Here is a 27,311-nt window from a genome sequence, read left to right as displayed (position 1 = left end):
AGGAGTCAATGAGGATAATTTTGGCCCTCATAGCTCATTATGACTTACAGCTACATCAGATGGATGTGAAAACAACATTCATCAACGGGGATCTGAATGAAGAGGTATACATGGAACAACCTCTTAGTTTCTCTGAAGATGATCGTTTGGTTTGCAAGCTTAACAAATCAATATATGGACTTAAACAGGCCTCCCGACAGTGGTATATTTAATTTTCTCAATTCATTGTGACTTTCAGGTTTACAGAAAATATTATTGATCAATGTATATACCTTAAGGAAAGTGAGAGTAAGTTCATTATATTGATGTTGTATGTGGATGACATTTTACTGACAACCAACGATATAAAGTTACTTTCAGAGACAACAGTTTCTTGCATCACATTTTGATATGAAAGATATGGGTGAGGCAGCTTATGTTCTTGACATTGAGATCCGATGAGACAGAGCAAAAGGTTTTTTAGGCCTCTCCCAAAGATCCTACATAAATAAAGTGTTAAAACGATATGGGATGGAGAATTGTTCTCCTAATTCAACACCCATATCAAAAGGTGACAAGATGAGCCTAAAGAATTGTCCACAGTACGATGTTGACAAAGCACAATTGAGTGCTTATCCATATGCATCAGTTGTTGGCAGCTTGCAATACGCGCATACTTGTTCTCGTCCAGATATCTCTTTCGCAGTAGGGGTGCTTGGTAGATTTCAGTCTAACCCAGACATACCCCATTGGAAAGCTGCCAAGAAAGTCTTGCAGTATTTGCAAGGGACAAAAGACTATATGTTGATGTATCATAAAGTTGATCACTTCGAGGTCATTGGCTACTCAGATGCGGACTTAGGAGAATGCCTTGATAGTAGAAAGTCTATTACTGGGTACGTCTTCTTACTTGTTGGGGGCACAATCTCTTGGAGGAGTGGGAAGCAGACGACCACTATTGCACACACCATGAAGGCATAATTTATAGCATTGTACGATACTACCTCGCAAACCATATGATTGAAGAACTTCATATCACAGTTAAAGGTGGTCGATTCTATTGAGAAGTCACTGAAGGTCTACTGCGATAATGAAGTTACGATGTCCTTTTCGAACAACAACAAAAGTACTACGTCATGCAAGCATATGGAGCTAAAGTATTTTGTTGCTAAAGAAAGGACATAGAATCATCTAGTGCATATTGTCAATATTGGTATCAAATAGATGATTGTTGATCCTCTTACTAAAGGGCTAGCATCGGGATTATATTCCGAACATGTATTGAGGATGAGCTTGTTAAACTTTTTTTGACATATGCATATGAATAAAGTGATCATATTCAGTTCATTGATTCGCGATTCGCGTTATTACTTGTTTGTTGTTAATCTCATAAGGATTAAATATTCAACTAAGGATCTATAGAATAGATTATAAAGGTCAATTTATTCATCAAGTCATTCCCATAAAATTTTCTTGTTAAGGGTTTATCGTCGGAACAAGTGGGAGAATGTTGGGATAAACCACCGCAGTGGTGGTGGTTACCCACGATATGGATAACCCTCCCCCACGGAAGATGTTCTTTCCGTTAAACCCGCACAGAATCAAGAAGAAACGGTTATGCAAATCGTTCCCACTCTGTGCCTATAAAGGGGTATCATGAGCGACCCCCTGATCATGGCAGATACAGAGGAAAAACAGGAGAGAAACAGGGGTTGTATCCCTTTTCATTCGGGAATTTTTCCATACGGGTGAGGGAACGGTGATCCTGCTCACCGACTGCATCCAGTGGCCTACGCTCGTGGAAGGCAGCAGTCCTGCTGAGGAGTGAAGTCTTCCTCTACTCCATCCACCACCAGTGGCTTCCCCTGCTCCGTTTGCCACCACCAGCCACCGATCTCGGTTCACCGATGGCAGCATCAGGTACGCCTTCCAGTTGGTTTTCTGTTTATGCGCAGGCTGAACCCAACAATATCATCAAATAATATTGCAAGGGAAGATGACATCCTGAGACTGAGTATACACTGGGGACACTAGAAAGTGCAGATAACAGTATCTTTTACAGTTTCCAAATATACCCCTTATTTTGTACAAATGGCCGTATGACACATCCAGAACTTGACTTTCAGGTTATATTCTGGGAGAATATATCACTAGTCTATTGCAGCAAGACCAAAATACGGAATTCAAAAAGGGTACAGAAGTAAGCAGTAGAACAGACCGGACGGCTCATGCTATTGACTATAGTGGATGTCCTAACAGGCTAGCACAGAAGCCAAATTAAAAAAAAAAATCAAACCAATTATCACTACATATTATAGGCTATACTAGAGCAGACACAAGACAAACAACCTTGATAAAATTGTAATATCGTTCAGGCGTTATATTTACCAGAACATGAAAAAAGATCGAACATGCAAAAGAAATGGCAAATATTGGAAGCAAGGATGCTCACATAATGGGATTTCCAAACATCGGGATTGCAGAGGCATATAATTTGGTAATAGTGCTGGCACTATGGTGGTGTGACAATCACAAAGAAATCTGCTATAAGCCTATACCATGACAATGAGTTCACTTCAAAACTTTTAGATATCCCTTTTTTTTACTAGCTAATCAGAGGAAACCTATCTCTGCAAACTAAGCATGATTAAATAAAATTAATATCACAAGTTAAAAAGCCTAAAATGTGTTCTTAGTCATTTGGATTCAATACTGAAAGCAATGGACATCATGAAATTGTTTCGCGGTAATGTCAGTCAACATTCTATCTGTTTTATTCCATCAAGCAATTTGTAGTTCAGAGGATTCTATACAGTTTTTTCTAAGAGTGTTCCCACTATCGATGCATAAAAGAGTCAAGACTGGACGAGAAAGATGAAACTCTATTGCTTTCTTTAGGGTTATTACAAGTCTTACAGGGGTTGACCCTTTTTATACTTATCCTTCTATGACTAAAATGTCCTTATATTATTACAAAATTACATAAGAGCTATGAAACCTGGGTACGGGTGCGGGTACAAGTACTGAGGATACGATACGGCAATTCCAAAAAATGTGGGTACGAGAACACGGCTATATATATATATATATATATATATATATATATATATATATATATATATATATATATATATATATATTAAATATCACATAAATACAAAATAAATTCAAAATAAAATGAATATAATCTAAATATATATGTTATATTTAAAATATATATTATATACTGAAAATATAAAGTTATAAATTGAAAATATAATTATATATTGAATACAAACTTTTATGTATGGAGGGTAAAATGGCATGTCCAGGTGTCGACGTGTGTCGACACAGGGACATGCATGTCAACACGGTTACTGAGGGCAAAATGGAGTGTCCGTGTGACATAGCATAAGAGACAATAAACTCAAATGGGATAGTTTTGCCCTTAAATAAAATAAGAATGACAACAAGGACTATTATATTATAAGCTAAATAATAATACAACACCATTTACAACAAAAACCTTTAACAGCCAAATGCCACTTAAAAACTAACCACCAATTAACAGTGGAATTCATCTGACCACATAAAATAAGTTCAAACAGGTACTTCTATGAGGCAGAAAAGTGTTTGCAAGTGCGCAATCAAAAGCTAATGAGTAACAAATAATGATATACAAAATGCTGGAAGATACAGAATGTTTGCAAGCAAGATGCCGGTGCATATTAAGCAATTTGATCCAAGTTTACCTCATCAAGCTTTTGCTCAGCAGGGTCATTAGACTTCGTCAAATCAGCTTTTGCTAATGTGGAATAATAAACCTTGTCAGTACCCTTTTTGGTTTCACTAGTTTCTTCAACTTCATCGATGTAAGCCACACGAAGAGATGGATATCTAAACAAAAAACAGAAACTTTTAGCTAAAGACTAAGCAGTATATCATTTCCAAGAACCAAACTTGACATACGTTATCATAAGCTGCAGAATGTCGTCTGCACGTGCATCACCAGCCCTTTTGTGAATACCGTACTGCTGACAGGACACCACATATGTGAACTTCATGTCTGCTACAGCTTGACATTGTGCCAACAATGATCTGTCCATCTTTGGTTGCTCTTCTGAGGCTGCTTCAAGAGCTTTGTATCCTTCCAAAAGATCTGGAGATAATATAACAATTAGGGTAAAACATTTCTCTTGAAAAACATAAATTAAGAGCCATAATTCCCAGAAGAATACACCAGGCAAACCTGTTTCTCTAGCCATGTCCAGGAAAGATTGCAACACAAAAGCCTTACGATAATACATCATGCCACGGGCTAGCATTCCGAAGAAAAGAAATATCACAGTGAACAGTTTGCAAGAACTTTTAGATCAAACTTTAAGATCAAATAGATTAGTAATCTAAAAATCCAGATATTTTGTACCTGTTCTAGTCAAAGTTTGACCTCTATATGACGCCCAAAGGCGAAGATCTTCTGGAAAATTCTCCTGCACATCTTCCTCAGAATTGCATTCTTTGCGCTCAAGGAAATTCTTCCACTCGTCTGAATGGTGAAGAAGTAGTAGCTATGTGCAATCAGTGAATGACCAAAAGAATGGTGGAATAAAAAATTTCTCTGGTTTCTTAATGGGGATAAGCAGATAATAAACCTGGGTAAATTTTCTGCAAGTAGAAAAGGATAGAAACACCATCCTCATTTTCCTCCTCTAGATTAGCTATAGAAAAAAGAACATCCTCTGTGTAATATGGTGTCAAAATACTGCACGAAGGAAAAAATAATAATAACGCTTAAAAGCAAGCATAATAAAAAAATCAATATAGATGAGTAGCTAATAAAGGCAGAAGCAAAATATAAAGTACATGGCAAAAATATCGTCAAGGGCATTTGAATCCCTCAGACCTCAAATTGAAGAATTGATTTTGGCATGGCCATATAAATACAGTGACTTGAATCCTTGAATCCAAGATCCAAGAAAGGGCATTAATCAGAGGAATTTTTTCGTCTCCATGCATCACCCTCCAGCAGAAAATCATAAGATCTCATAATCATTGATTTTCCTCAGCTCTTGTACCCATATCTTCCAAACCCAATCCCCCACTCCACACACACACCAACCCCGCAAAAAACTCCAACCCCGGCTTTTATTGTAAAGTCTCTCCACCCTCTTCCCTACCAAAATTCACCTCCCTATCACCCAAAGTTTCTCAAAGATCCCTCTTTCAGAGGGAAAAGGAATGGATCACCAAATTCTGCTCACAAACAGCAGATAGTTTACAAATATTAAATGGGTTTTATGGGAGAGGCAACTGGATGACAGCTCCAGTTGGAATATAATGAGAACAATGTGTTCCTGGCAGGTGGATCTGAAAAAAGGTACAGATTGAGAGTTTAGGGTTTAATTAAGGATCACTGAGGTATTTGGGAAGGATTACAAATGGATTTTACAGTGGCTGCCATTCTCGCAGGTGCAAAAAATTCTTGCAAAGCACAGATAAGCCAGTGAGCAGACAAATAATGCATTTGCACTTCAGAGCTAAAAGAGTCCCAAAAATAAATTCCAAAAAGTATGAGCACTGGATGGCCTTTAATTTTTCTTTGTATTTTCATTTTTTTTAAATAGCTTCCCTTTTTATGTTTCTTTATATTGCAATCATATTTGTTTCAATTTTAAATAGAACCAAAGTACCGAATTAATAAAGGTCCCAGAAAAGATGATTCTTCCAATTCTCAAAATTGCTATATTATTTTAAAATGATAAAGCCCTTGTTTTTAGTGAAAGAATAATTTATTGTGTTTTGTGGGAAATTTCTGAAGGACAGATCTATCGCGAACCAAAAGGTGTTCCTTATCACTGGATAAAACATTTGTATGGATTTGACAAGTTATAAAAATGGTATTTAGACTCTGAAGGATTGACTAAGAACCACGTTTGCTAGTAAACTATGTAATTTGGTTGAGATATTTTTCAAAGACAGTTCCATCATGAACGAAGACCCTCATTTATCACTGGACGGAACATCCCTATGGATTTGGCAAGTTATAAATGATATACAGACTCTAAAGGACTGACTAAGAAGACAGACCACTTTTATTAGCTGACTATGTAAAATAAGCACTTCTGTCAAGTCCGTCATAGAATGCCAACATGGGTAGTGGCACTGGGTACCTGGGATGTAAATGGATCGGACATGGTTTGGATGTAGGCATTACTGCAACCTCCGTAATTGGAAAGACAAAGGGACTTATAGCCAGATTCAGACTCAATCGGATAAAAAATTTGTTACCAAATCTCGATCCAATTACCTTAAATAGCTAATGAGTACCTTTCTACAAGTAATCAGATCCGAACATTAGTTGGACCTTGATGTAAAAATCCAAAAAGAATCTGAATCCCTTTGTTAATTTGATGCTACTTTCAAAAACCAATCAGACTGAAAGCATTTAGATTTGGTCGGACATCCAAACCATTGACATCCCTGCTGCTTACTCCTAGATATCCGGTTCAAGTGTGTTCCAGACATTATCCAATCCCATTTTATGATCTGATTAACTTGTGCTGTACATGCTGGATCAAAAGTGTACAATGTTACCAATATATTTGTTGATTCTTGATTATCAGCTATGTACAGATATCTTTGACATGTTTTAGACTTTTAGTTCGCGATTGACTGTCTGCAACTTCATATGCAGGGATTTCATAGAATGATGCATTTGCATGAGTTATATATATATATATATATATATATATATATATATATATATATATATATATATATGGAAACTTACCAGATAGAAAACGTAACAACCCTACCCACTAAGATTTTTTTCGGTGTTTTTTTTTAAATTCTAACCTTACAGATGTGTTCAACATGATTGATTTGCTAGAAATTGACACTTGGATCATGCATTTTGGATGGAAAAATGGTATTTGAGGCATAAAAATTTTATAAAAATTGTACACCGATTATTTTTTAACCTTATAAAAACCTATCTATGAATCAAAATCAAATGATCCAAGTGTCAGTTTCTAGTAAATCAATCATGCTGAACACATCGGAATTTCGAAAAGGTCCCAAGCAATCTGGTATCATTTGGTAAGCATGCAGTCGGGTAGCTCCACATATATAACTAGAATATGAGAACTGAAATATGAAAACTAGAATATGGGGTGGTGTGGTCTGACTCAGTTGCAGTTATTGGTATACCAAGAAAAATGACGTAGAAGGGTAATGATGCTCTTGTCGTCCCGGTATTAGGTGATGGTTCCTAATGTTTCGACTTAGAGTGATGATTCTCGACGTTGGCCGAGGGACATGTGTGGGACCCAGTTAATAAAATACAATTATGTGATTAAGATACAAAAATCTCAAAAAAAAATTATCGTTTTTAGTATCCATAGGCTTTATACAATATGAAACTTAAATGTATTGCATTAAGTATAGGCATGCATTCAAAAGCAATGATTAATAATTAAATTAAAAAGTCACTCATGAAAGTTGCATTGATCCCTGCATCCACTTTGGTTTATGTAACATGCAAATTGTGATGGATTGAAGTTACATTGGTTTATATTGCAAGCCTTTAAAAAAAATATGTGATTTGTGTGTTAAAACCCTCGTAAACTAATGTCTGATTTGATGTATGATTCCTTCCTTACTGTTGGATTTTGAGAGGGTCTCATACGAGAACTTTGATTATTATCCTGTTTTTAAAACCTTTTTCAGGAACTGAGGCTCAGCCTTAGCTGAGCAAAGTGATGGTGGGACCGACTTGCTGGAGGGTGCAATGTTTTATGAATTGGTGGCCCGAATTCTAACGGCTATAAGAGTTGATTGTTTTTTAAACTTATTGAACTTTGAATTAAGTTTACTAAGTTAATTACATTCAATTTAAATTTGTGGATTGAATAAATTTGTGTTTTGGGATGGATGTTGATTTGGTGAATATAAAATCTACAATGTGCCTCATACCCATGGGTTATCTTTCCACAATGATCTAAAAACATTTATTCATTTCAAAAACAAAATCCGCATTTTTTTGTGGGTTAGTTTGGGGCTGTTACAATATATATATATATATATATATATATATATATATATATATATATATAGGGATAATGTTTGCTACCCTCATGGAAAATGTTTTATTCTTTTTTTGCACATCTAAGCCCCCAGATATGATCTATGTCAGTAGAACAGGCCCTTGGATCATGTTTTTCCAACGTGTATGTCAAACTTTTTGGGAGTTGAAAAATCAATGACCTACAATTTACTGAATTGTCAACCCTAAAACAAACCATACTTGTTGCATCAAAAAAATATGATCTAAGGGTCAATTCCTACTATTTGAACACATCCATTGGGTCAGCTTTCATCTGAACAACCTCCCACTATGAGTTCCAACTAGGGAGTTTTTTTACCCACGAGTAGCAAATTTTAGTACAAAAACCTTCAAACCTGAACCCCTTGTTATCTTTTCTTAGATTAACAATTTGTATGATTTCCATCTCTCTCACCTAATTGATCTTTTTTTGCTTTCTAAGAAAAAAGGATAATAATTTATTGCATCAATGTAATTTTATCCGTCTTCCCCTTGTCTATCATCAAAATTCAACACCAGGGTTACCGGAAGCGCCTAGCTAAAAGGGGAAGCGCGCTTCCGAAGCGTGGGGGGGGGGAAGCGTCCCCCTTTTTTGGGAAGCGTGCTTCCATTTAATGGGGGACATGTTTCCCTTTAATGGGGGACGCACTTCCCTTTAATGGGAAGCGCGCTTCCCATCATGCTTCCCCCTCGCTTCCCCCATGCTTCCCCCTCGCTTCCCCCACGCTTCCCCTGTTTTTTTCAATTTTTTGTATTTTTTATTTTTTATTTTATTTTTTTTCGCTTCCCCCTCGCTTCCGAGACGCTTCCTAGGTCGCTTCTGAGACACTTCCCGAATCGGTCCTAAGTGGTCCCACGCTTCCCCGCTTCCTAAAATTTTGAAAGTGCCTCGCTTCCCGCTCCCGCTTCCCGTATCGCTTCCCGCTCCCGCTCCCGCTTCCTGAACTGGCAACCATGTTCAACACCATTCATCTCATCCCGCTAGGCTCCCCATTGTCACATGTGAAACGCAACACCAAGGGGGTGTTCGTGTGCAGCGGAAGAAGACTCTATGCAAGGGTTTCAGCGGTCGGATCCCTCCCCCACAACAGGAGAGCTTTCCGTGGAAAGGGGGGCACGGGGGATTTCGTTCAAAAGGGCCCTCTCTTTCCGCGGTAAAAGAGAGGGCAGTGTTTGAATTGCCAAGGTGGGGCCCACTGAAATGCAATGATTTTCAAGCGTTTCTGCAGAAACCCTCTGGTTTCTGCAGCAGGAAAACACACCCCAAGACCTTACATATCAAGGTAAGGCCAGCCATCAGAGACATTCCTCGGGCTATTTTAGCAATTCCAGTCCGAGTCACAAAGACATTCTAAATATCAATCACTAATGAATATGAACCACAGGCCAAGGTTTCAAATCAAGCAAGGGTGCATCACAAATTCACAATAAATGAGATCAAAGAATACATGGATCATAGTAAACAATAACGCAACATGCTTTATTGAACCCCTAGCAAGGAATAGTCGCCCCTTCAGAATCCATGAGAGCCAATAAACTCCAAAAAAACAAAAAAAATGTAAAAGAATTTGGTTTTACATTAGTTAAAATATCTTGCCACTGAAAACTAGATAAGACTACAGGATTTCACTGCCATGATCCATGCAATATTAGCATTTGATGCATTTTTACGACAAATGACAAAGCTTTGCATCCCCTAAAAGTTAAATCTCAAGCATGTTAGGCATTAAAGAGCGAATAGTACTGAAAACTAGATAAGACTACAGGATTTCACTGCCACTATCCATGCAATATTAGCATTTGATGCATTTTTACGACAAATGACAAATATTTGCATCCCCTAAAAGTTAAATCTCAAGTATGTTAGGCATTAAACAGAGAATAACAATATCTTTTACAAAAGGATAGTCAATGATATATGTGGAGAAAGAGAGAGAAAACACTGTCAGTCCACACAATGGAAGTCATAAAATGCTGAAACACTTCAAATAGCACACCTTTTAGTGCCCCTTGAACATAATGACAGGTAGCAGATGATTTCATCATCAAAATATGCATGTATAATCATTTATTTATTACATATGTCAATTTATTAAAAGTTCGAGAACTTATTCTTATCAAACTAAAAAGCAAATGTAAATTAAGTTTAGATATTGCCATCAAACTACTAAATCAGCCACCAAAACCATTATATCAAAGTTTCCAATCCATATGTGGAAAGGATCTATCAAGATAAATACTTTTTATATGAAGAAGTTGCAGGTGAAACAAATAGCTGGAGACAACCATATCCATCCATCAACCACAAGCAAAAGAAAACTATAAATACAACAGTGAAAGATTACTTACGAAAATGAAAGCATGTTACGGACTTTTGGTGCATCAGGCATATCCATGAACAAAGAATTAGTGAAAAAAGTAAGCCTCCTCCTTGCTTCTAAGTTGGATGGCACATCCATTGCAGATTCCTTCACCGTAAGAAGAAGATGAAGCCTTTTAATCTGCAGAAAATAGATAATACCCTCATCAGTCATCAGCAAAGAGAGCACCAACACTATAGGATTATCTTCTCTAAAAGCAATGACATCACCTGCTCTGTCCATGAATCTGACTTGCCATAAGGAAATTTTATAGCTCCCTCAGGGGCAAATAATGGTTGCTCAAGCGGTAAAGATCCCTCTTGTCTACCATAAGACCCATGTATTGAATCAAAAATACTGCACCAAAACCACAAAAGCTATTAGAGAATAAAAGATAAAAACAAAAGGAGATCACGTGTGGCTTTGATTACAAGTTGAAAACAATTAAATGCAATACTTGGAAAGTCTTTCCTCCATTATATCTCTTGTTACGAATTCTAACATGTCCTGGAAGAGAATGACCACTTGACCCCGATTTTCTTCTTTGTCCTTCAGCTGTAGAATTAATATAAAAAAATGATGATACAAATATATCATAATATTCAGGGAAATTGAGCATACATAAATAATAATAACAAGTTTTCAACTCAGGCATGTACCAGATACACGATCAACTCAACAAATTTGGAGTATAGGCTTGGAAGGGCACTCATGTTCAATTCCTTTACTAGATTATCTTCCTTAATACTTTTGTCAACTTCTGAGAAAATGATATCTATGATCCTGAAAAATAAAATAAAAAGATCCACATATGTATGTACAAAAGAAATACAAAAGCAATAATGCAATGCTCAAGGGGGAACAAAAGGACAACATAAATAACATTTACTCCAATATACCAACCAAAGGCAAGTCTCACCTCCTCTCTCTTGGACCAGTAACTAAATGATTGATGGTAGACTTAAAAGATGCATAGCATTCTTGAATGGCAGAGTACATATAGTTATCTGCACTAATCCGCTTTTTCAGTTCACGATCCTTGCCTCTGATATCTTTTGCCATATCTAATGCAATGGGTATCTAAAACATAAAGGAAAACAAGCATGACTTTTTGAGAACCATACAAGCTACTCAGAAACTACAAAAAACTAGGTAAGGCAAACCTTGCTAGCCAGTAAGAACGGAGGCCACTGGACAACTTCCAAATCATGGTCAGATCTGTATGGAACAAGCAAGAGATCCATCTCCCTAAGAGACAAACACCATTTTCGATTGGTTATTCATAACTAAACTAGGCTAACAAAATTTGGTGTGTCAGATGTGTATGGGAACCTTACTGGCCTACAGTCATTAAAGACAAATATGAACCTTGTAATGAAATCAAGCGGAAAGCAAACCACAATGTGCACAAGCACAAGTACAATTCCTACAAGGGACAATGCAAATGCCAAATGCAATATAAAAGCACATAAGTGCATACAATGGCTACAAAGAGCCAAAATGTGGATAAGCACAAGTCCACAAAGGGACAAAACACAAGTCAATCAATGGCAAATACATAAGATTGCAAGAGGCATCAAAGTGAACACACAAATTAACACAAAAGTCAAAAATAATAATCATTTTATTGAGGTAGAATGCTCAGGAAAGCATTAGAAACAAGAGGAGAAGCCCCAATTTATACACAAGAGAGAGGCCTTGGGAAGCTCCCAAGAGACGTTGGGAGCTCTCGACGGCTATATTTATAGCCGTTGGAATCATCCCAACAACTCTATGATCATTTGACCATTGTGCCCTTACACAATATGAAAAAGACACAAAAAAGGAAAATAAAAATAAATACAGAAAAAGAATAAAAACTGTCCCTACCGGACAGTCCCTATTATAATTGGTAAAATTACCAAATGCCCCCGGTGGGCCAAAACAAGAATATATATATATATATATATATATATATATATATATATATATATATATATATATATATATTTTAACAAATATCACCTGTTGCTAATAAGATCTTCCTCTCTGAAACTAGAAATCACTGTGTTCCATAGTTGAGCAAATTTCGCAACACCAGTCCCCTTCTTATGTACAGGCTCAACATTCTGAGAGCAATTAAAAATGTCAGAAAGAAAGAGCCACAGCAAAAAAAAACACTGAAAGGCATCCTTCTCCTGACAACAAATAGCAATAAAAAGACAAGAAAAAGAAGATCAAACTTAAACAACCTTTTCAAATCTGTGAAATAATGAAGCAATTAGCCCTTTTCTTTTAGTTTCTTCCTTTTTATCCTTAGGCACCAATACTGCATTAAATGTACCAGGCAGAGACTGAAATCGGGACCTTAACATCCCCAGTGTACGGATCTGATATGAGCAATCAGCCAAAAAACAAATTATGAAATGAATAAAATCCATTACTGAAATTTGTTGAAATAATGCACTAAATATGGTCGCAAACAGTAAGAAACATAAAAAATCTTATTTTGCATCTGTCCATGCATGTGCATGTTTATGTGGGTGTGTATGCGTGTGAGAGAGAGAGAGAGCATAAAGTATTTTTTGAAGTTGACTAGCCAAATGCAAGAAAAAAATTAATTTAAGACAAACCATTAAGTAAATATATCCAAAAGGAACTAACAAATGAATCACTAACCTCACCGAGACGGCGAAACGCTCCATAAATACCACCAAATAAGGTCGAGAAAATAGCATACCAGATTTGAGTATCCATGAAGTAAACCTTCGAACAGAATTGTTCGCAAATATTAAGCCATGATCATCAGGTTCATCCAAAATCATAAAATCAAACTTACAAGAATAATTGGAGCCCAGATGGCAATCACAGCCCCAATATTGCTTTTGGCTGCAAATATGAGTATCATAAATAAGCTGCAATATTGCAAACATATAAAATTCTAAGCTACTACCTTGTGGAAAAAATTCATGCCAAGCAAAAGATTTTATCTGTGTCGACATAATAATCTTTGTTGGCGTAACAAGTGGCAATATCTGCAATAACAAAAACAAAAAACATTTAAGAGTTAAGAACTAATTGGCATCAATATTAACTGCAATTATAAGAATCATACACCAACAACGAAGTGTAGAAAACCCACAACCCCATAAACTGGTACCAACAGTACCTCAATGTAGTAACTGAACACCAACTTAGTCAACAGAAGTAGCACCCAGAACAGTGTGTACCTAGCAAAAGGGGAAAACATGTAGTAACATGCAAAAAGCTATGGAAGGGAAACCACATAACTAACACAGTTATTTACTTGATAAGTGATACTGCACTTTCATGCATGCCCCTTCCAACATAAAGCCGTGGCTACAAAACAATAGCAGTTCTCAAGAAAAGCTAAAGGAGAAGACCAAGAAATACAAATGATATAATTTTCAAAAAGAAAATAATGCCCTAAAATAGTAAAGGAAGATCGTTTTGCCATGTATGCACATTCAAATTTACCTGGGCCCACCACATCAGAAAAGTTATAATTTTCCAATTTGATTGTTCAAGAGCTCGTCGTAAAGCAGGAAATAGAAAGAGCAACGCAGAAAGCATACTAGGTGATAAATACACTAAAACTGCCACGATGTATAAAGATGGACTCGTATTGTTGCCAAACCAAGTCTTAATAGTCTTTCCCAGTCCTGTTGGATTTTCCCAAGTATATACATAGGAAACTGGCAGAACTATCACCCATGCAGCGGCGGAAACAATCTTCAACACATATCTGAGAATATCCCAGAAAGTCATACTCCTCATTGCTTTCCAGCCAAATACCAAGTCAAGCATAGCTGCACGGAAGAAACAGAAATTCAACCTGAGACTGAGGAAGATGTGATTCCAAACATTAGGATAACAACAATTGCAATCATTTACAGGTCAGTTACTTGAGTAGTAGAGTTACAACATTTTCTTCAGACATCTTTCTCAAAAGATGATACATGCACAATATTTGACCCCTGATTAACTTGTCAATACACACTTTAACCAGGGATATTAACCAATGTTGTAAGCATCATACTATATCGTACGATACGGTATGATACATATCATTACTATGGGAAATAACGATACAATACACACTTGTATTGCGATAAGAGTGTGTATCGTATTTGTATTATATGTATCATATGACAACCCTATATCATTCCATATCATAAGATACATGGTGTATCATACGATAAATTTTCGATGTACATTAAAAAGGGTTAAATTTTATATATATATATATATATATATATATATATATATATATATATATATATATATATATAGGGTTAAAGACCTCTTGAGGGCCAATTCCCTCATTTGTGTAGAGGTCATTAGAGGGGTATCTCTAATGAAATACGCGGAAGCAAGAAAAACACAAGCCATTAAGGGCTTACAAGATTATAATCACATAAGTGCACATGCACAAGTCCACCATGGGACAATACAAAGCCAATAAGGCAATAATGAAAATACAAAAATAAAAAATATCAGATTTTATGGATTAAATGCTTAACACAAGCATTGAAGAAAACAAGAGGGGTTTACCCCTATTTACACACAGCCCCATTCAAAGGGGAGGCCATTGGAGCTCCAAAGTCCAAAGAGCTGTTGGGAGCTCCAAACGATCAGAAATCTGACCATTGGGCAGCCTCCCAACAGCTCTTTGGCTAATGACCAAAGAGCCCTTGGTCATTTGGTCAAAGACAAAAAAATAAAAAATAAAAAGGGCTACATGCAGTCCCTAGTGGATATTTTATTATAAGGAAAAATAACCAAAATACCCTTGACTCAAAAAGTAAATACAGACACATTATAGTATATATAATATATATATATATACTATTTTAACAGTATCCATGAACCCTAAGAGTCGTGAGAGAGATTTGGGGGCCGATCCGTGAGCAAAGGAGAGAACTTTTGCAGTTTGCTTTATTAAGAGTGTATTTTCATCATTTCTTCACTCAAGTGAATTAAGGTAAAAAATCTTTATTATGAGAAAAATAAATAACTATCCACCAAAAAAAATTTACCTCCAACAAAGATGGCATGAGGCAATCAAGTAATGAGTGAAAACCGATTGAAAATCGAGTGCAACTATTGGCATAATATTTTTATTTTATGTAATATGAAAGTATGAGTCTTGTAGCATGTTCTTAATTGCAAGATATTTAATATTTTGCATTATTTTTGTGAGATAGTTGATGTTTAATGATGTCTTATGCAGCTCATAGAGACATAAACGCTTCATTTGTGATTTTATGGCTGTATTTTGTGCAATTCATCATTGTTTCATGTGTTATGGTTTTTCAGTTTTTTTCTCATTTTTCTAATTTTTCATGATTTTTTTCAAAAAAAATGAAAATATGTATTAAAAAATTATGATTTTTTAAGATACAATACAATACGTATCTTATTTTGGGCCTGACTGATATGGGTAACGATGCGATACTTACAACCTTGATATTAACAACAATATATAAACAAGTGTATCCATATGCATGCTACATGCATGTGTGACACCAAGGAGGACAAAGATGAGCATAGCTTCAGAACTAAAACAATATCCGCAAACAAATTTATTTTCATACAGAGAGAATTTAATACAATAAAAACAAAGGAACCTAGAAAATAAATAACAGAATTCCATGTTAGTCTATAAAATTACAAATATTATTGACAAACATAATATTTTGGTGATTCATATTATAACACATTAAATAATAGCATCATGTAACATTGTGCCAGTATTAGTGACGGTGGACAGCACTAGCAGGGTTTTATTTTAATATAAATAAAACATCAAATGTGTTCCCCCAACTTGAGAAACATTAAGATTCTTCCTTTTTCTTCAAGTTTTCATAGTATAATAGCTTCCTATCAGTGACCGACCAACCGCTGGCAAATGCTACTTCTTTTGCTGAATCTTTTCTTAAGTTCCATCTTTACTCTTCCCATGGTCTATTTTTTCTTCAGCCTTTTTCTTATGATCTTTGCTTCCAGTAATTCTATTTCTATCCATCTTCTCCTATGTCACATGGGTGCGGGTGCGGGTGCGGGTGCGGGTGCGGGTGCGGGTGCGGGTGCGGGGATGTGGCATTTTAAAAAAACTTGGGTGCGGGGGTGCGGGGGTGCGGGAGGGCGAAAATATAAAAAATTATATATATAAATATATATATATATATTTGAAGTTTTAACAGTTAACAACAATAACACTACAACAACAACAACTACTACGCCTTCATCCCAAAACAATTGGGGTCGGCGATATGAACCAACAAAGAAAATCATTCTGGGTCTTCCACATGAATCTTTCTCCTCCAATCATTTCTATCCAAAGCCATGTCCTCAATGAGGTTCAAAGTATTCATATTATTTCCTATCATCTCCATCCAAGTCTTCCTAGGCCTACCCCGACCTCTTTTAACTAATATATTTTCCCATTTCTCCATCCTTCTAACTGGAGCATCATTAGGCCTTCGCCGAATATGTCCAAACCACCGTAAACGATTCTCTCTCATCTTATTTTCAATGGGTGCAACGCCTACCTTCTTACGTATCTCATCGTTCCGAATCTTATCTTTTATTGTATTTCCACACATCCATCTCAGCATACGCATCTCAGCTACACTCATTTTTTGAATATGATGTCTCTTGACAGCCCAACATTCCGTACCATATAGTAAAGCGAGCCTAATAGTCGTCCTATAAAACTTTCCCTTCAACCGCAATGGCATTCTACGATCGCACAACACTCCAGTTGCACTTTTCAATTTCATCCACCCAACCTTTATCCTATGATTTACATCTCCATCAATTTCTCCATACTTTTGAATGATAGATCCCAAATATTTGAAACAATCATCCACTGGTATTTCTTACTCACCAAGCTTCACTACACTCCCATCACTACTTCGTTGCTTACTAAACCGACATTCCATATATTCTGTCTTACTCTTACTCAACTTAAAACCTCTTGCTTCCAATGTCTGTCTCCATAATTCTAACTTAGCATTAACCCCAGCTCTAGACTCATCAATCAAAACAATATCATCAGCAAACAACATACACCACAGCACATTTTCTTGATTTGATCTCGTAAGCTCATTCATCACTATAGCAAATAGGAAAGGGCTTAAAGCAGATCCTTGATGTAACCCAACTGTTATAGAAAAATTGGTTGTCACCCCTCATCAAGTGCGGACATTGGTTACTACTCCTTCATACATATCCTTAATTATACTAATGTACTTGAGAGAAACACATTTCTTCATCATTGTCCACCAGAGAACGTCCCTAGGTACTCTATCGTATGCCTTCTCCAAATCAATAAAAACCATATGCAAATCTTTGTTCCTCTCTCTATTTCTCTCAATAAGTTGTCTAAGAAGATGTATAACTTCCATTTTTGATCTTCCGGGCATAAAACCAAATTGATTCTCCGATATCATGACAACCTTCCTCAACCTAGACTCAATCACCCTCTCCCAAAGTTTCATAGTATGATTCATGAGTTTTATATCACGATAGTTTGTGCAATCTTGTATATCACCCTTTTTCTTATATAGAGGCACCAAAGTACTCTTCCTGTAACGCCCCAAAATTTCGACTTGTGATTTCGAAAACCTTATCGAAAAAACCTTTCAAAGATTTAAAGTTTAATATTTTAAAACAACAGCGGAAGACTTTTAGAAAGGAACACAAGTCAACAATCATGGGTACGTTAGCTGAAAAACCATCATTCATATGTACAACATCTTAAAGGAATTTAAGAAATAAGGCAATCGATTAAAATCTGCAGTTTATTACAAAATGAGCCTTTTATTCCAAAGTTCAATAAATCTAAGAAAAACTCCAAAAAGTCTCAGAGCCAAGCCGCCAGCAGAAAGAAGACAAATCTTGATCAATGTTGCACCATGCCATCGGCCGCTAGTGAAGTCCTACTCCTCACCTGCCCATGAAATGGGTCAGTTTCATAACAAACTAGTAGGTGCACGAACAGATAAGTAGAATGAAAATAAAACAGGACATTCATGAGATAAGCAATTATGATATTTAAGCAATTAAAGCAGTTGTAGTCTATTCTAGCAAATGTAATAAGTGCAAAGAGAAGCAGTGTAAGTCTCAGTCATCTATATCTATTCCTTAATATATTCTTTAAGTTCTGATATTAACTGGTCTGTGGGTACGCACAGACGCGAAACGTAGAAACAGCCGAGACCGATCCGGGGGTTTATTATGTCAGGTGTTTTCATTAACTCGGATGGCTGACTGAGTCCGCTCCTAAGGGGACGGTCAGTGACCAAGAGAGTAAATCCCCAAAGGCATTCGTGGCCCATGGATGCATCCAACTTCTGCAGAAGTGTCTGGGAATTACCACCTAGGATAATTTATGGTAATCCCATTTCCCCTAACTCCGATGACTGGGGAAAACCGATTCTTTTGCTCGTGGGGTGGTTGTTAACAACCTGTCCATCGGAGTCTTTGTACCATCCATCCTCTCCCTTGATGAACCGTGAAGATCGGATGGGTACGACGGGGGTTTCTTAACCGCCGTCCCATCCTACATGCTCTGGTCCATTAGACCCACTCGAGCATCTTGCCTGTGAAGGCGAAATGGTCACCATTTTATGTGATCTCAGCATTTTGCTAATAGCATTCATCGAGGTTGCCACAACCTCATCATCCCACCATCGTAACCCACATGGGACGTACTTGTCCAAAAGTACGATCGTACCTTCCTAGAGGTACAACTACGATGAGAGGGCAACATAATGGTTTATGATTCTTTTGTTTCCTACATGACATGTTTTGCTTTTCTGAGCAATTGGCTTGTGGAGGCCGATATTATTAAATTCGGTAAAGTATAGATTTCATCCTTCAATACCCTCCATGATAAAAATTCATATTGTACCTGCCTTAAGGTTCGGTTATAATGGCAATTGCAATGGTTTTGAATCTCTTCACAAAGTCTATCTCAAGTATGCAGTTTTCAAGGAATAAGCATGCATAATAGACAATTATGAGTTAAGCACTCGTACACGTAAACAGGCATGACAAGTAAACTACTTGATTCTTTCTAGAATGAGTCTACCTAGAGGATTTATATTATGAAATAAAAGAATCACAAAGAGTAAAACATGGATCAACAAATATTTCTTCAGAGTCGCAAATATGAAAAATAATTATTCTATCTCAGAAGTCTTATTTCATTTTGTTCATACACACTATTCGTGCGACTTTCCCCTACCTCGGGATGTCGTGCAGCTGCGTGCGTCTACGCGTGTAGATGATACGAGGCTCGGGCCGCGGAGCCAGAGCGAGGGGTCCGATGCGAGGTCTGCAACAGTGCTACGTTAATTATCATGCGGAGCAAAAAGAAAGACAAACCTGCCTATAGTAAAAGAGAAGCAGCAGAGGTGCCCCTGCTGGCCGAAAACAGACAAGCGGCGGGGGAACAAGCCCCTGCCTAAACATAGCGTAGCGGCAGGGGGCCAACCCCTTCCGACAGCCACCAAGTGGCAGGAGCTGAGCCCCTGCCAACGGCACACAGTGGCAGGGGCTGAGCCCCTGCCGACAGAAATGGATGGCAGGGGGCAGCCCCTGCCGGAAGCATAAGGATGGCAGGGGGCCAACCCCTGCCAGAAGCACATGGATGGCAGGGGGCCAGCCCCTGCCGAAAGCACAGGTCGGCAGGGGCCAACCCCTGCCGCCAGCACGAAGTGGCAGGGGCCACCCCTGCCGACAGCACCAGACGGCAGGGGGCCCAGCCCCTGCCGACAGCACAGGTCGGCAGGGGGCCCAGCCCCTGCCGACAGCACAGGTCGGCAGGGGCCAACCCCTGCCGACAGCACGATGTGGCAGGGGCCAACCCCTGCCGACAGCACGATGTGGCAGGGGCCAACCCCTGCCGACAGCACGATGTGGCTGGGGCTGAGCCCCAGCCGACAACACAGGTCGGCAAGGGGCCACCCCTGCCGACAGCACCAGACGGCAGGGGGCCAGCCCCTACCGAAAGCCACGAGGTGGCAGCAAAAAGGGGGGTGCCGCAGGGGCCACCGGTCCCCTGCCGGCACTCCGGCGAAACGCAGAGGGAGACGGGGATGACAGGGGCCGCGTAGGCCACCTGTCGGGGCCCTGGCGACACAGAGAGGCGGTGGGAGGCCGCGGCAGTAGCTGTGAGCCACCTGCCGGCCTCCCGGCGAGGTGACAGGGAGGGGGTGAGGAGGAGAAGAGAAGAACGGCGTACCTGGGGGGGGGGGGGGTTCCCGACGTCGGCGGCGGGCGCAGCAGTGAAGGAGACCGGCGTGGGGGAGGAAGCTCGAGAGGGGAGGCGTGCCTCCCCTCGCCCTCCAGCAATGCTCATAAAGAGCTCGGGGGGTGATGAAAGGGGAAACCTCGGTGGGTTTCCCCAATCAACCCGAAAACGAAGGGGAAGAAGAGGGGGGGGGGGGGTTGCGGCGCTCGGGATCCTGCGTTGGGTTTTTTTTTAAAACTCTAAATAAAAAGGGGCCCGGGTCGGGTCCGGACCCGACCCGGCCCGGGTCCAAACAGAGATTTTTTTTTTTTTAAATGGGTTTTACACTTCCTCCACTCATTAGGCATCTTATTTGTCCACCAAATCTTGTTAAAAAGATTTGTCAACCATTCTAAACCTTTCTCTCCCAAGCATTTCCAAGTCTCGATAGATATACCATATGGGCCAACTACCCTTCTTGATTTCATATTCTTCAAAGCCTCTGCAATTTCTTTCTTTTGAATCTTGTGTATGAAGTCATGATCCATCTCATGAAAAGAAATGGACAAGTCTCCAAGATCCTGAGCATGACTTCCATTAAATAGCTTATCAAAATAATTTTTCCATCTCTCCTTAATCTCCTCATCTTTGACTAAAACCCTTTGTATTTCATCTTTGATACATCTAATCATACCCAAATCCCTCGATTTCCTATCTCTCATCTTTGCAAGCCTATAAATATCCTTCTCGCCCTCTATGGTATCCAACTTGTCATAAACCTCCTTATATACCTTATCTCTCTCATTTCGGACTACTTTTTTAGCTTCCTTCTTTGCTATCATATACTTCTCCAAATTCTCGTTATCACGACTCTTACTTAGATTTCTATAACACTTTCTTTTAACCTTAATAGCTAATTTGACATCCTCGTTCCACCATGATGTATCCTTACCTAGCGGTGCACCGCCTTTAGACTCACCCAATACCTCCTTAGTCACCTTTCTCATGCCACCCGCTATCTTATTTCATATTGAGTCTGAATCATCCTCGAGACACCAATCAGCTTCCTTAACTACCTGCTCTACAAACATTCTTTGTTTAGCTCCTTTCAGTGCCCACCACTTAATTCTAGGATCTATCCTATGTCTATCCCTTTTGCGGCATTGTCTAATTCTAAGATCTAAAATTAAGACTTTATGTTGTGTAGCTACACTTTCTCCTGGTATAACCTTACAATTGATGCAACAACCCCTATCTCTCTTTCTAATTAGAAAAAAATCTATCTGATTCGTATTAACCCCACTTTTAAATGTTACTAGGTGAGACTCCATCTTCCTAAACCAAGTGTTTGCTAAGATCATATCATAGGACAAACAAAAATCTAAAATCTTTTCTCCACTTTCGTTTCTTTCTCATATACCATAGCCTCCATGGATACTCTCAAATCCATCCCTACTAATGCCTACATGTCCATTAAGGTCACCGCCGATGAAAAGCTTTTCACCATAAGATATCCCTTGTGTAACGCCCCGAGATTTTAACCCAAAATTTGAAGATTTTTTTTTTTAGAGAAACAAGAAATAAAATAAGGTTAAGCATTTCGAGACATTACGGTGGAGAGAAACCCAAGACATTTATTTCATTTCAATATTAATGAAAATCATCAGAGTTTTAAATGATATGAACAGTTAAAATTTACAATAAACTCAAGGGATCCCTGGAACAATAAATCCAAAAATCTCAATCCGATGCCTCATCCCGCAGCCGCTCATAAACCCTATTCTTTACCTGAAAAATAGTAAATTGATTGGAATTAGACTACCACGTCTAAGTAGGAATTACTGTAAATTTGGCAAATATACTAAGTAACAAGTATGCAAGGGATTTGTTTAATTACAGACAATAAAACATAGCATGAGAATATGAACATTACTAAACTACTGCACATTGTTAATTTAAGTTTCTAGCTAGAATATAAGAACACTACCAAGACCAAATCAACCATTGCAGGAGTACAGAATTCATCTCATGATAAGGTAATATCATTTGCAGCATTTAAATATATCATGGCCAGCGATTTCATTGAATGCTTAAAAGTAAGTGAAGCAGACTATGCGACAACTGTAACAGACATATACATAAGCAAGTAAAGCGAATTGTGCAACAACAGCAACATGCATCTCAGTCATGTGACAACCACAATATGAATTCCATTATCTCATATCTACACCTTTCAGTATTTCATTTCATCACAAGCTCAGAATATGCTGAAAGAATATAAGCATGTCTCCCTAGTAATTTCAATCACTGTGATACTTAAAATATTCTAATTGATGTTTATCTTTTCTTATCCCGCGAGTACACACGGGCCAAGGCAACCATCACATAAGAGAACGTTCGGGGGTATATTATTCAAAGTTGTTTTATTAACCCGAACATTCTAACTGTGACTGAAATCCCAAGGGAGCGGCCAGTGACCGAGAGAAACTCCCAAAGGCCAAACCAAAACAGGATGCATCCCTAACTTCTGCAGAAGAACAAAAAGCTACCACCTAGGACATATTGGTAGTCTGGGTCCCCCCAAACTCCGAGGACTGGGGACCAACGAGTCGCTTTACGCTCGAACAAATAAACACGTCCTCGGAGTTTTGCACCACCTACCCTCTCCAAGGTAAGCCCGAATCTGAGTGGGTTAATCTTTTCATTTAATTATTTTCCCGAAGTACAGGGCATTTCCCCAACTTCCTTCTACTACCTTAGCAGTAGATCCCAACCTTAGTCATTTTACCAAGGTGAATAAACCATCCAAATCCTTTTTCTATATTGATTGCTTAAACCCACTCAAAGTGCTCCGGTGCCTTTAAACCAGTCAAGCACGAATGCCCCGGTGCCTTTAAACCAGTCGGGCAACAAGAATTAAATTTAAGTTTCTTATCAGTATTATGATCATTATTTTAAATGCTTTGGTACTTTTAAACCAATCGGACACAAATGCCCCGGTATCTTTCAACCAGTCAGGCTCACAGAAATTAACCTTTAATTTTCTCACCAATGTTGTTGACATTGAGTACACGCTCATTAACCAAAATACCTGCATCAGGTACCCAATCCATATTGCCCAATTAGGCAAGATTCCCAAACTCCCTATCATTCATTTTGAATTCTCAGTGGACACGGGAAAGCAATTCACATAACTTGACTGCATGCAACAAACAATTTCAATAATTGACATTTCATTAATGTCTCATAGCTCTTCTACAGAAAGTAGTCAAACTCAGACATTTCCAGGTTTGAATGTCAGCAGCTTACATGACATAATTTCATATATAAACAAATTGCACATACGCCCATTTCTAAGTCAAGTTACAATTCCTTCTATCACTAAAGCGAAAAACCTAGTGTTTCACAAATATGTAGCATCACATATTTCCCACTACAATCAGGATGTCATATACATGTTCCTAATGGCAATAAAGATTAAAACACACTTTGTTCTCCTCTTTTTTTTTTCAAAGTAACTAGCACGTAATAGTAGTTGATTTACTTAGGGAATATGTATTGCATAAATCAGACACGCAGTTTCAGAGATTTAGTAATGACCCTATATGACAACGTTTCGGAAAATATGTGGGTTCTTTCATGTATAACACCAATATACTTCTGCGTACGTGCCGCAATATGTGCAGTAAGAGTGATGTCGCGTAATGAGTGTGTGAGTACTGTGAAAATGCGCAGAAACTTTAAACGCGAAGTGCATATCCATTTGGTTGTGTACATAAGTTATAGCCAAGGCTCAATGTACTCACCACTTATAACACATATACCGTTCAGGTTATATAGCAATGGGCAATCTCCATTATAACTACCCAGATATATATGTAGATATTGTCCTGCATATGGATAGGCATATACTTGTACAGCCTAACAGGTGTGTACAGGTTATTGTTCTACCAAAGCTAAAAAGAATTATCTATCAATCAATCAGTATGTGCATGCTTTTATTCTAAACCACGCAGTAATCTGGGCATAACAATTTTAGAATATGCAGTTATCTGTGCCTGAGAAAAAATCAGGACATACAAAACACCCGGACATGTAGGCTCCAGTGCAGTGGCATGTTCAGTAAAATATGTCACTAGTTGAGTGGTTACTAACAAAAATAAAATAAAATCAGCTACAGGAGATTCAAACGCTCATTGGCTGTCTTCAGAACCAATTGCATATCGAGTTATTGAAAAAGAATGCAGAGCATACAAGCATGCTAACCTGTGCCACTAATTATTCATAACTCAACTATGTATGTATAGTAACAATTAGAGTTCTCAACATGGAATTAGTATATGTATGTCCTGTACATGCTTATACACTGACTGGACAGTTTCGCAAGAAACAGAAATAATTTTGTCTTTCGGTCTCAGCCCCACAGTTCTGATTAAGTGCATACATCATCGATTATAAATTAGTTAACGAACTTACCAAGCATTGTTTTATTTCCAATCACAACACATATTCTCAAAAACATACAAATCATGTTTTTTTAGCAGGGAATAATTAGTAACAGTTCAATGTTTGATATCCCTTGATAAAGCAAGATTTTCAGAACCTAAAAAGGAAAAACGAAAGTCATCAAACACAATCCACCTATTAAGGTCACATAACACTGTAGCTAAAACTAATACTTTCAGAAGTTAGCAATACTGGAAAATTAACATTTTATGAAGCCACACTCTTACACGCATATACTTGAATTAAATTACTCACATAACTGATTGAACAAAGGCCGCTTGTATCGAATTAAAAGAAACACTAATTAGACTTTTACAGCAAGTATTACCCATTGATTACACAACATCCTATACAGATGACATAGTTGAATAAAAGAAATGGGCCTGAATCTTCATTGAGCAACCCAAAAACCCAAATCCTTCCTATTCACTTGAACATATTAAGATGAATCCAACCTGGATGATAGTTAAACATGATCTTATGCAACAATCGTGTATGAGTGCGCAAAGATAAACTGGGACAATAGAAAATCCTATATGGATTTTTGGTAGCTTAAACCCCAAATCCCCTTTCCTTTTTTATTAGGGTTTCACGGCAACCCAAAAACCCCAATTTTTTTCGAGTTGGGAGTTACGGCAAATCCAAAGGATGCTTGAAACTTAGTAAATATACGTAATCACAGTAAAACCTACCTCTTTCCAGCGTGATGGTGGTTGATGCTGCGAGAGGGAGGTTTCGCCGACGTTCACGGCTCCACTACCGAGCACGATCGAGAGGAACGGGGAGACGAGAGGAGAGGCAGGTTCGGCTATCGTGCAAGGTCGCCGGCAACATTGACCGGCATCGACGATGGTTGAGGTTGCTGCACGCAGGTAGACAGAGAGAAAATAAAGAAATAGGGAGGTAGAGAGTGCAGGAGAAAGGAAGACTGAGAGAGAGGGTTCGGCTAAATGGGAGAGGAAGAGCGCAGGGGGAGATGCAGAGGGTGTCGGCTGCCCCTGCTGGCGCGTGCAAAAACGAGAGGGAGATGGGAGGAAGAGACTCGGGAGGGGGATTTTGTAGGATGGTGGCCCCCGAAACGGAAGGAGGTGGTTACCTCCTTCACTCCCCTCGGCTGCGCATTTGCATTCCCCATCCACCCCTCATGACGAGTTAGGGTTCAAAAATGAACCCTAACACCTGATTTATCGGGTAGGGGCCCTTTTTTTTCGTATGCGGGGCGGGGCTTGGGTCCGGGTCCAAGACCCGAGATCCAACCAAGAGTTGGATCTGCGACCCACCTATGGTGCGGATCCACAGCTTGCCCGAAATATGGATCCGCATGTTGGATCCAGATGGATCCAACTGTGGATCCATTTATTAACTTGGGTATATATATATAAGTTATGTTTATTATTATTTTATTTTATTTTTATGATATTATACATAAATATGGACCCTTTATGGATCCTGAATCTGAAACTTTTCTCTCTATTACACTATTGAAACTATGGATCCAAAAGATATAATTTGGATCCAAACCTTCAGTAGATGAATATGGCTCCAAAATAAACTAGTATGGATCTTGTATAAAGTTTTCTCCTTTAAGATCTGATTATAAATTCGCAGATCCACCTAATAAGTTTTGGATCCATTATCAAATCTAACCATGATATCGAGATTCCAATATCAAGGATCTGAACCAAAAATAAAATCTACTATTAGGTATTTGTCTGGATCCAATGATCGAAGATCTAAATAATACTTTAAGGATCGAAAATCCGAGCAGGGCATCCAAGATCCCATTAGATATAAAAAATCAAACAATGATAGTATCCATGTAGCACCTTCTGAATATGAAATTCACGTTTATTTATCTGATAAAATTCACGGTCATTACACCTTGTACTACTCCATCTAAATCTTCTCAAAATTGATGCTTAATGGAATCATCTAAACCTACTTGAGGTGCATAAACACTAATAATATTAATAATATTTGTACCTAATACTAGTTTAATAAGTAAAATCCTATCACCCTTCCTACGGACCTCAACTACATTATCTATAAACTCACGACTCATAACAATCCCTACTCTATTCCTATTTCTATTTATTCATGTATACCAAATCTTATATCCCCGAGGTTCTATCACTTTTGC

At 38.3% G+C, this 27,311-nt stretch overlaps 1 protein-coding gene across 1 annotated transcript in view; it reads right to left on the bottom strand.

The window, feature by feature from the left end:
• LOC149832694 (callose synthase 3-like) overlaps window positions 1–27,311 on the bottom strand; it is a 111,864-nt gene that overhangs the window by 14,648 nt on the left and 69,905 nt on the right. Inside the window, exons 16-34 of the mRNA XM_090014665.1 lie at window positions 13,900–14,231; window positions 13,709–13,761; window positions 13,571–13,631; window positions 13,355–13,436; window positions 13,241–13,290; window positions 13,081–13,167; window positions 12,654–12,791; window positions 12,427–12,530; window positions 11,586–11,670; window positions 11,342–11,502; window positions 11,082–11,205; window positions 10,880–10,977; window positions 10,653–10,779; window positions 10,412–10,563; window positions 4,611–4,720; window positions 4,385–4,504; window positions 4,208–4,276; window positions 3,928–4,117; window positions 3,711–3,855 (exon numbers count right to left, since the gene is read on the bottom strand). Coding sequence (XP_089870791.1) covers window positions 3,711–3,855; window positions 3,928–4,117; window positions 4,208–4,276; window positions 4,385–4,504; window positions 4,611–4,720; window positions 10,412–10,563; window positions 10,653–10,779; window positions 10,880–10,977; window positions 11,082–11,205; window positions 11,342–11,502; window positions 11,586–11,670; window positions 12,427–12,530; window positions 12,654–12,791; window positions 13,081–13,167; window positions 13,241–13,290; window positions 13,355–13,436; window positions 13,571–13,631; window positions 13,709–13,761; window positions 13,900–14,231 — 2,288 coding nt within the window. The remainder of the gene's footprint in view (window positions 1–3,710; window positions 3,856–3,927; window positions 4,118–4,207; window positions 4,277–4,384; window positions 4,505–4,610; window positions 4,721–10,411; window positions 10,564–10,652; window positions 10,780–10,879; window positions 10,978–11,081; window positions 11,206–11,341; window positions 11,503–11,585; window positions 11,671–12,426; window positions 12,531–12,653; window positions 12,792–13,080; window positions 13,168–13,240; window positions 13,291–13,354; window positions 13,437–13,570; window positions 13,632–13,708; window positions 13,762–13,899; window positions 14,232–27,311) is intronic.

This window comes from Nuphar pumila, chromosome 7 (assembly GCF_984573655.1).
Source record: "Nuphar pumila chromosome 7, dmNupPumi1.hap1.1, whole genome shotgun sequence".
Taxonomy (NCBI): Eukaryota; Viridiplantae; Streptophyta; class Magnoliopsida; order Nymphaeales; family Nymphaeaceae; genus Nuphar; species Nuphar pumila.
Note: the sequence above shows the minus strand (reverse complement) of the source record. Positions and strands in the feature narration are given on the sequence as shown.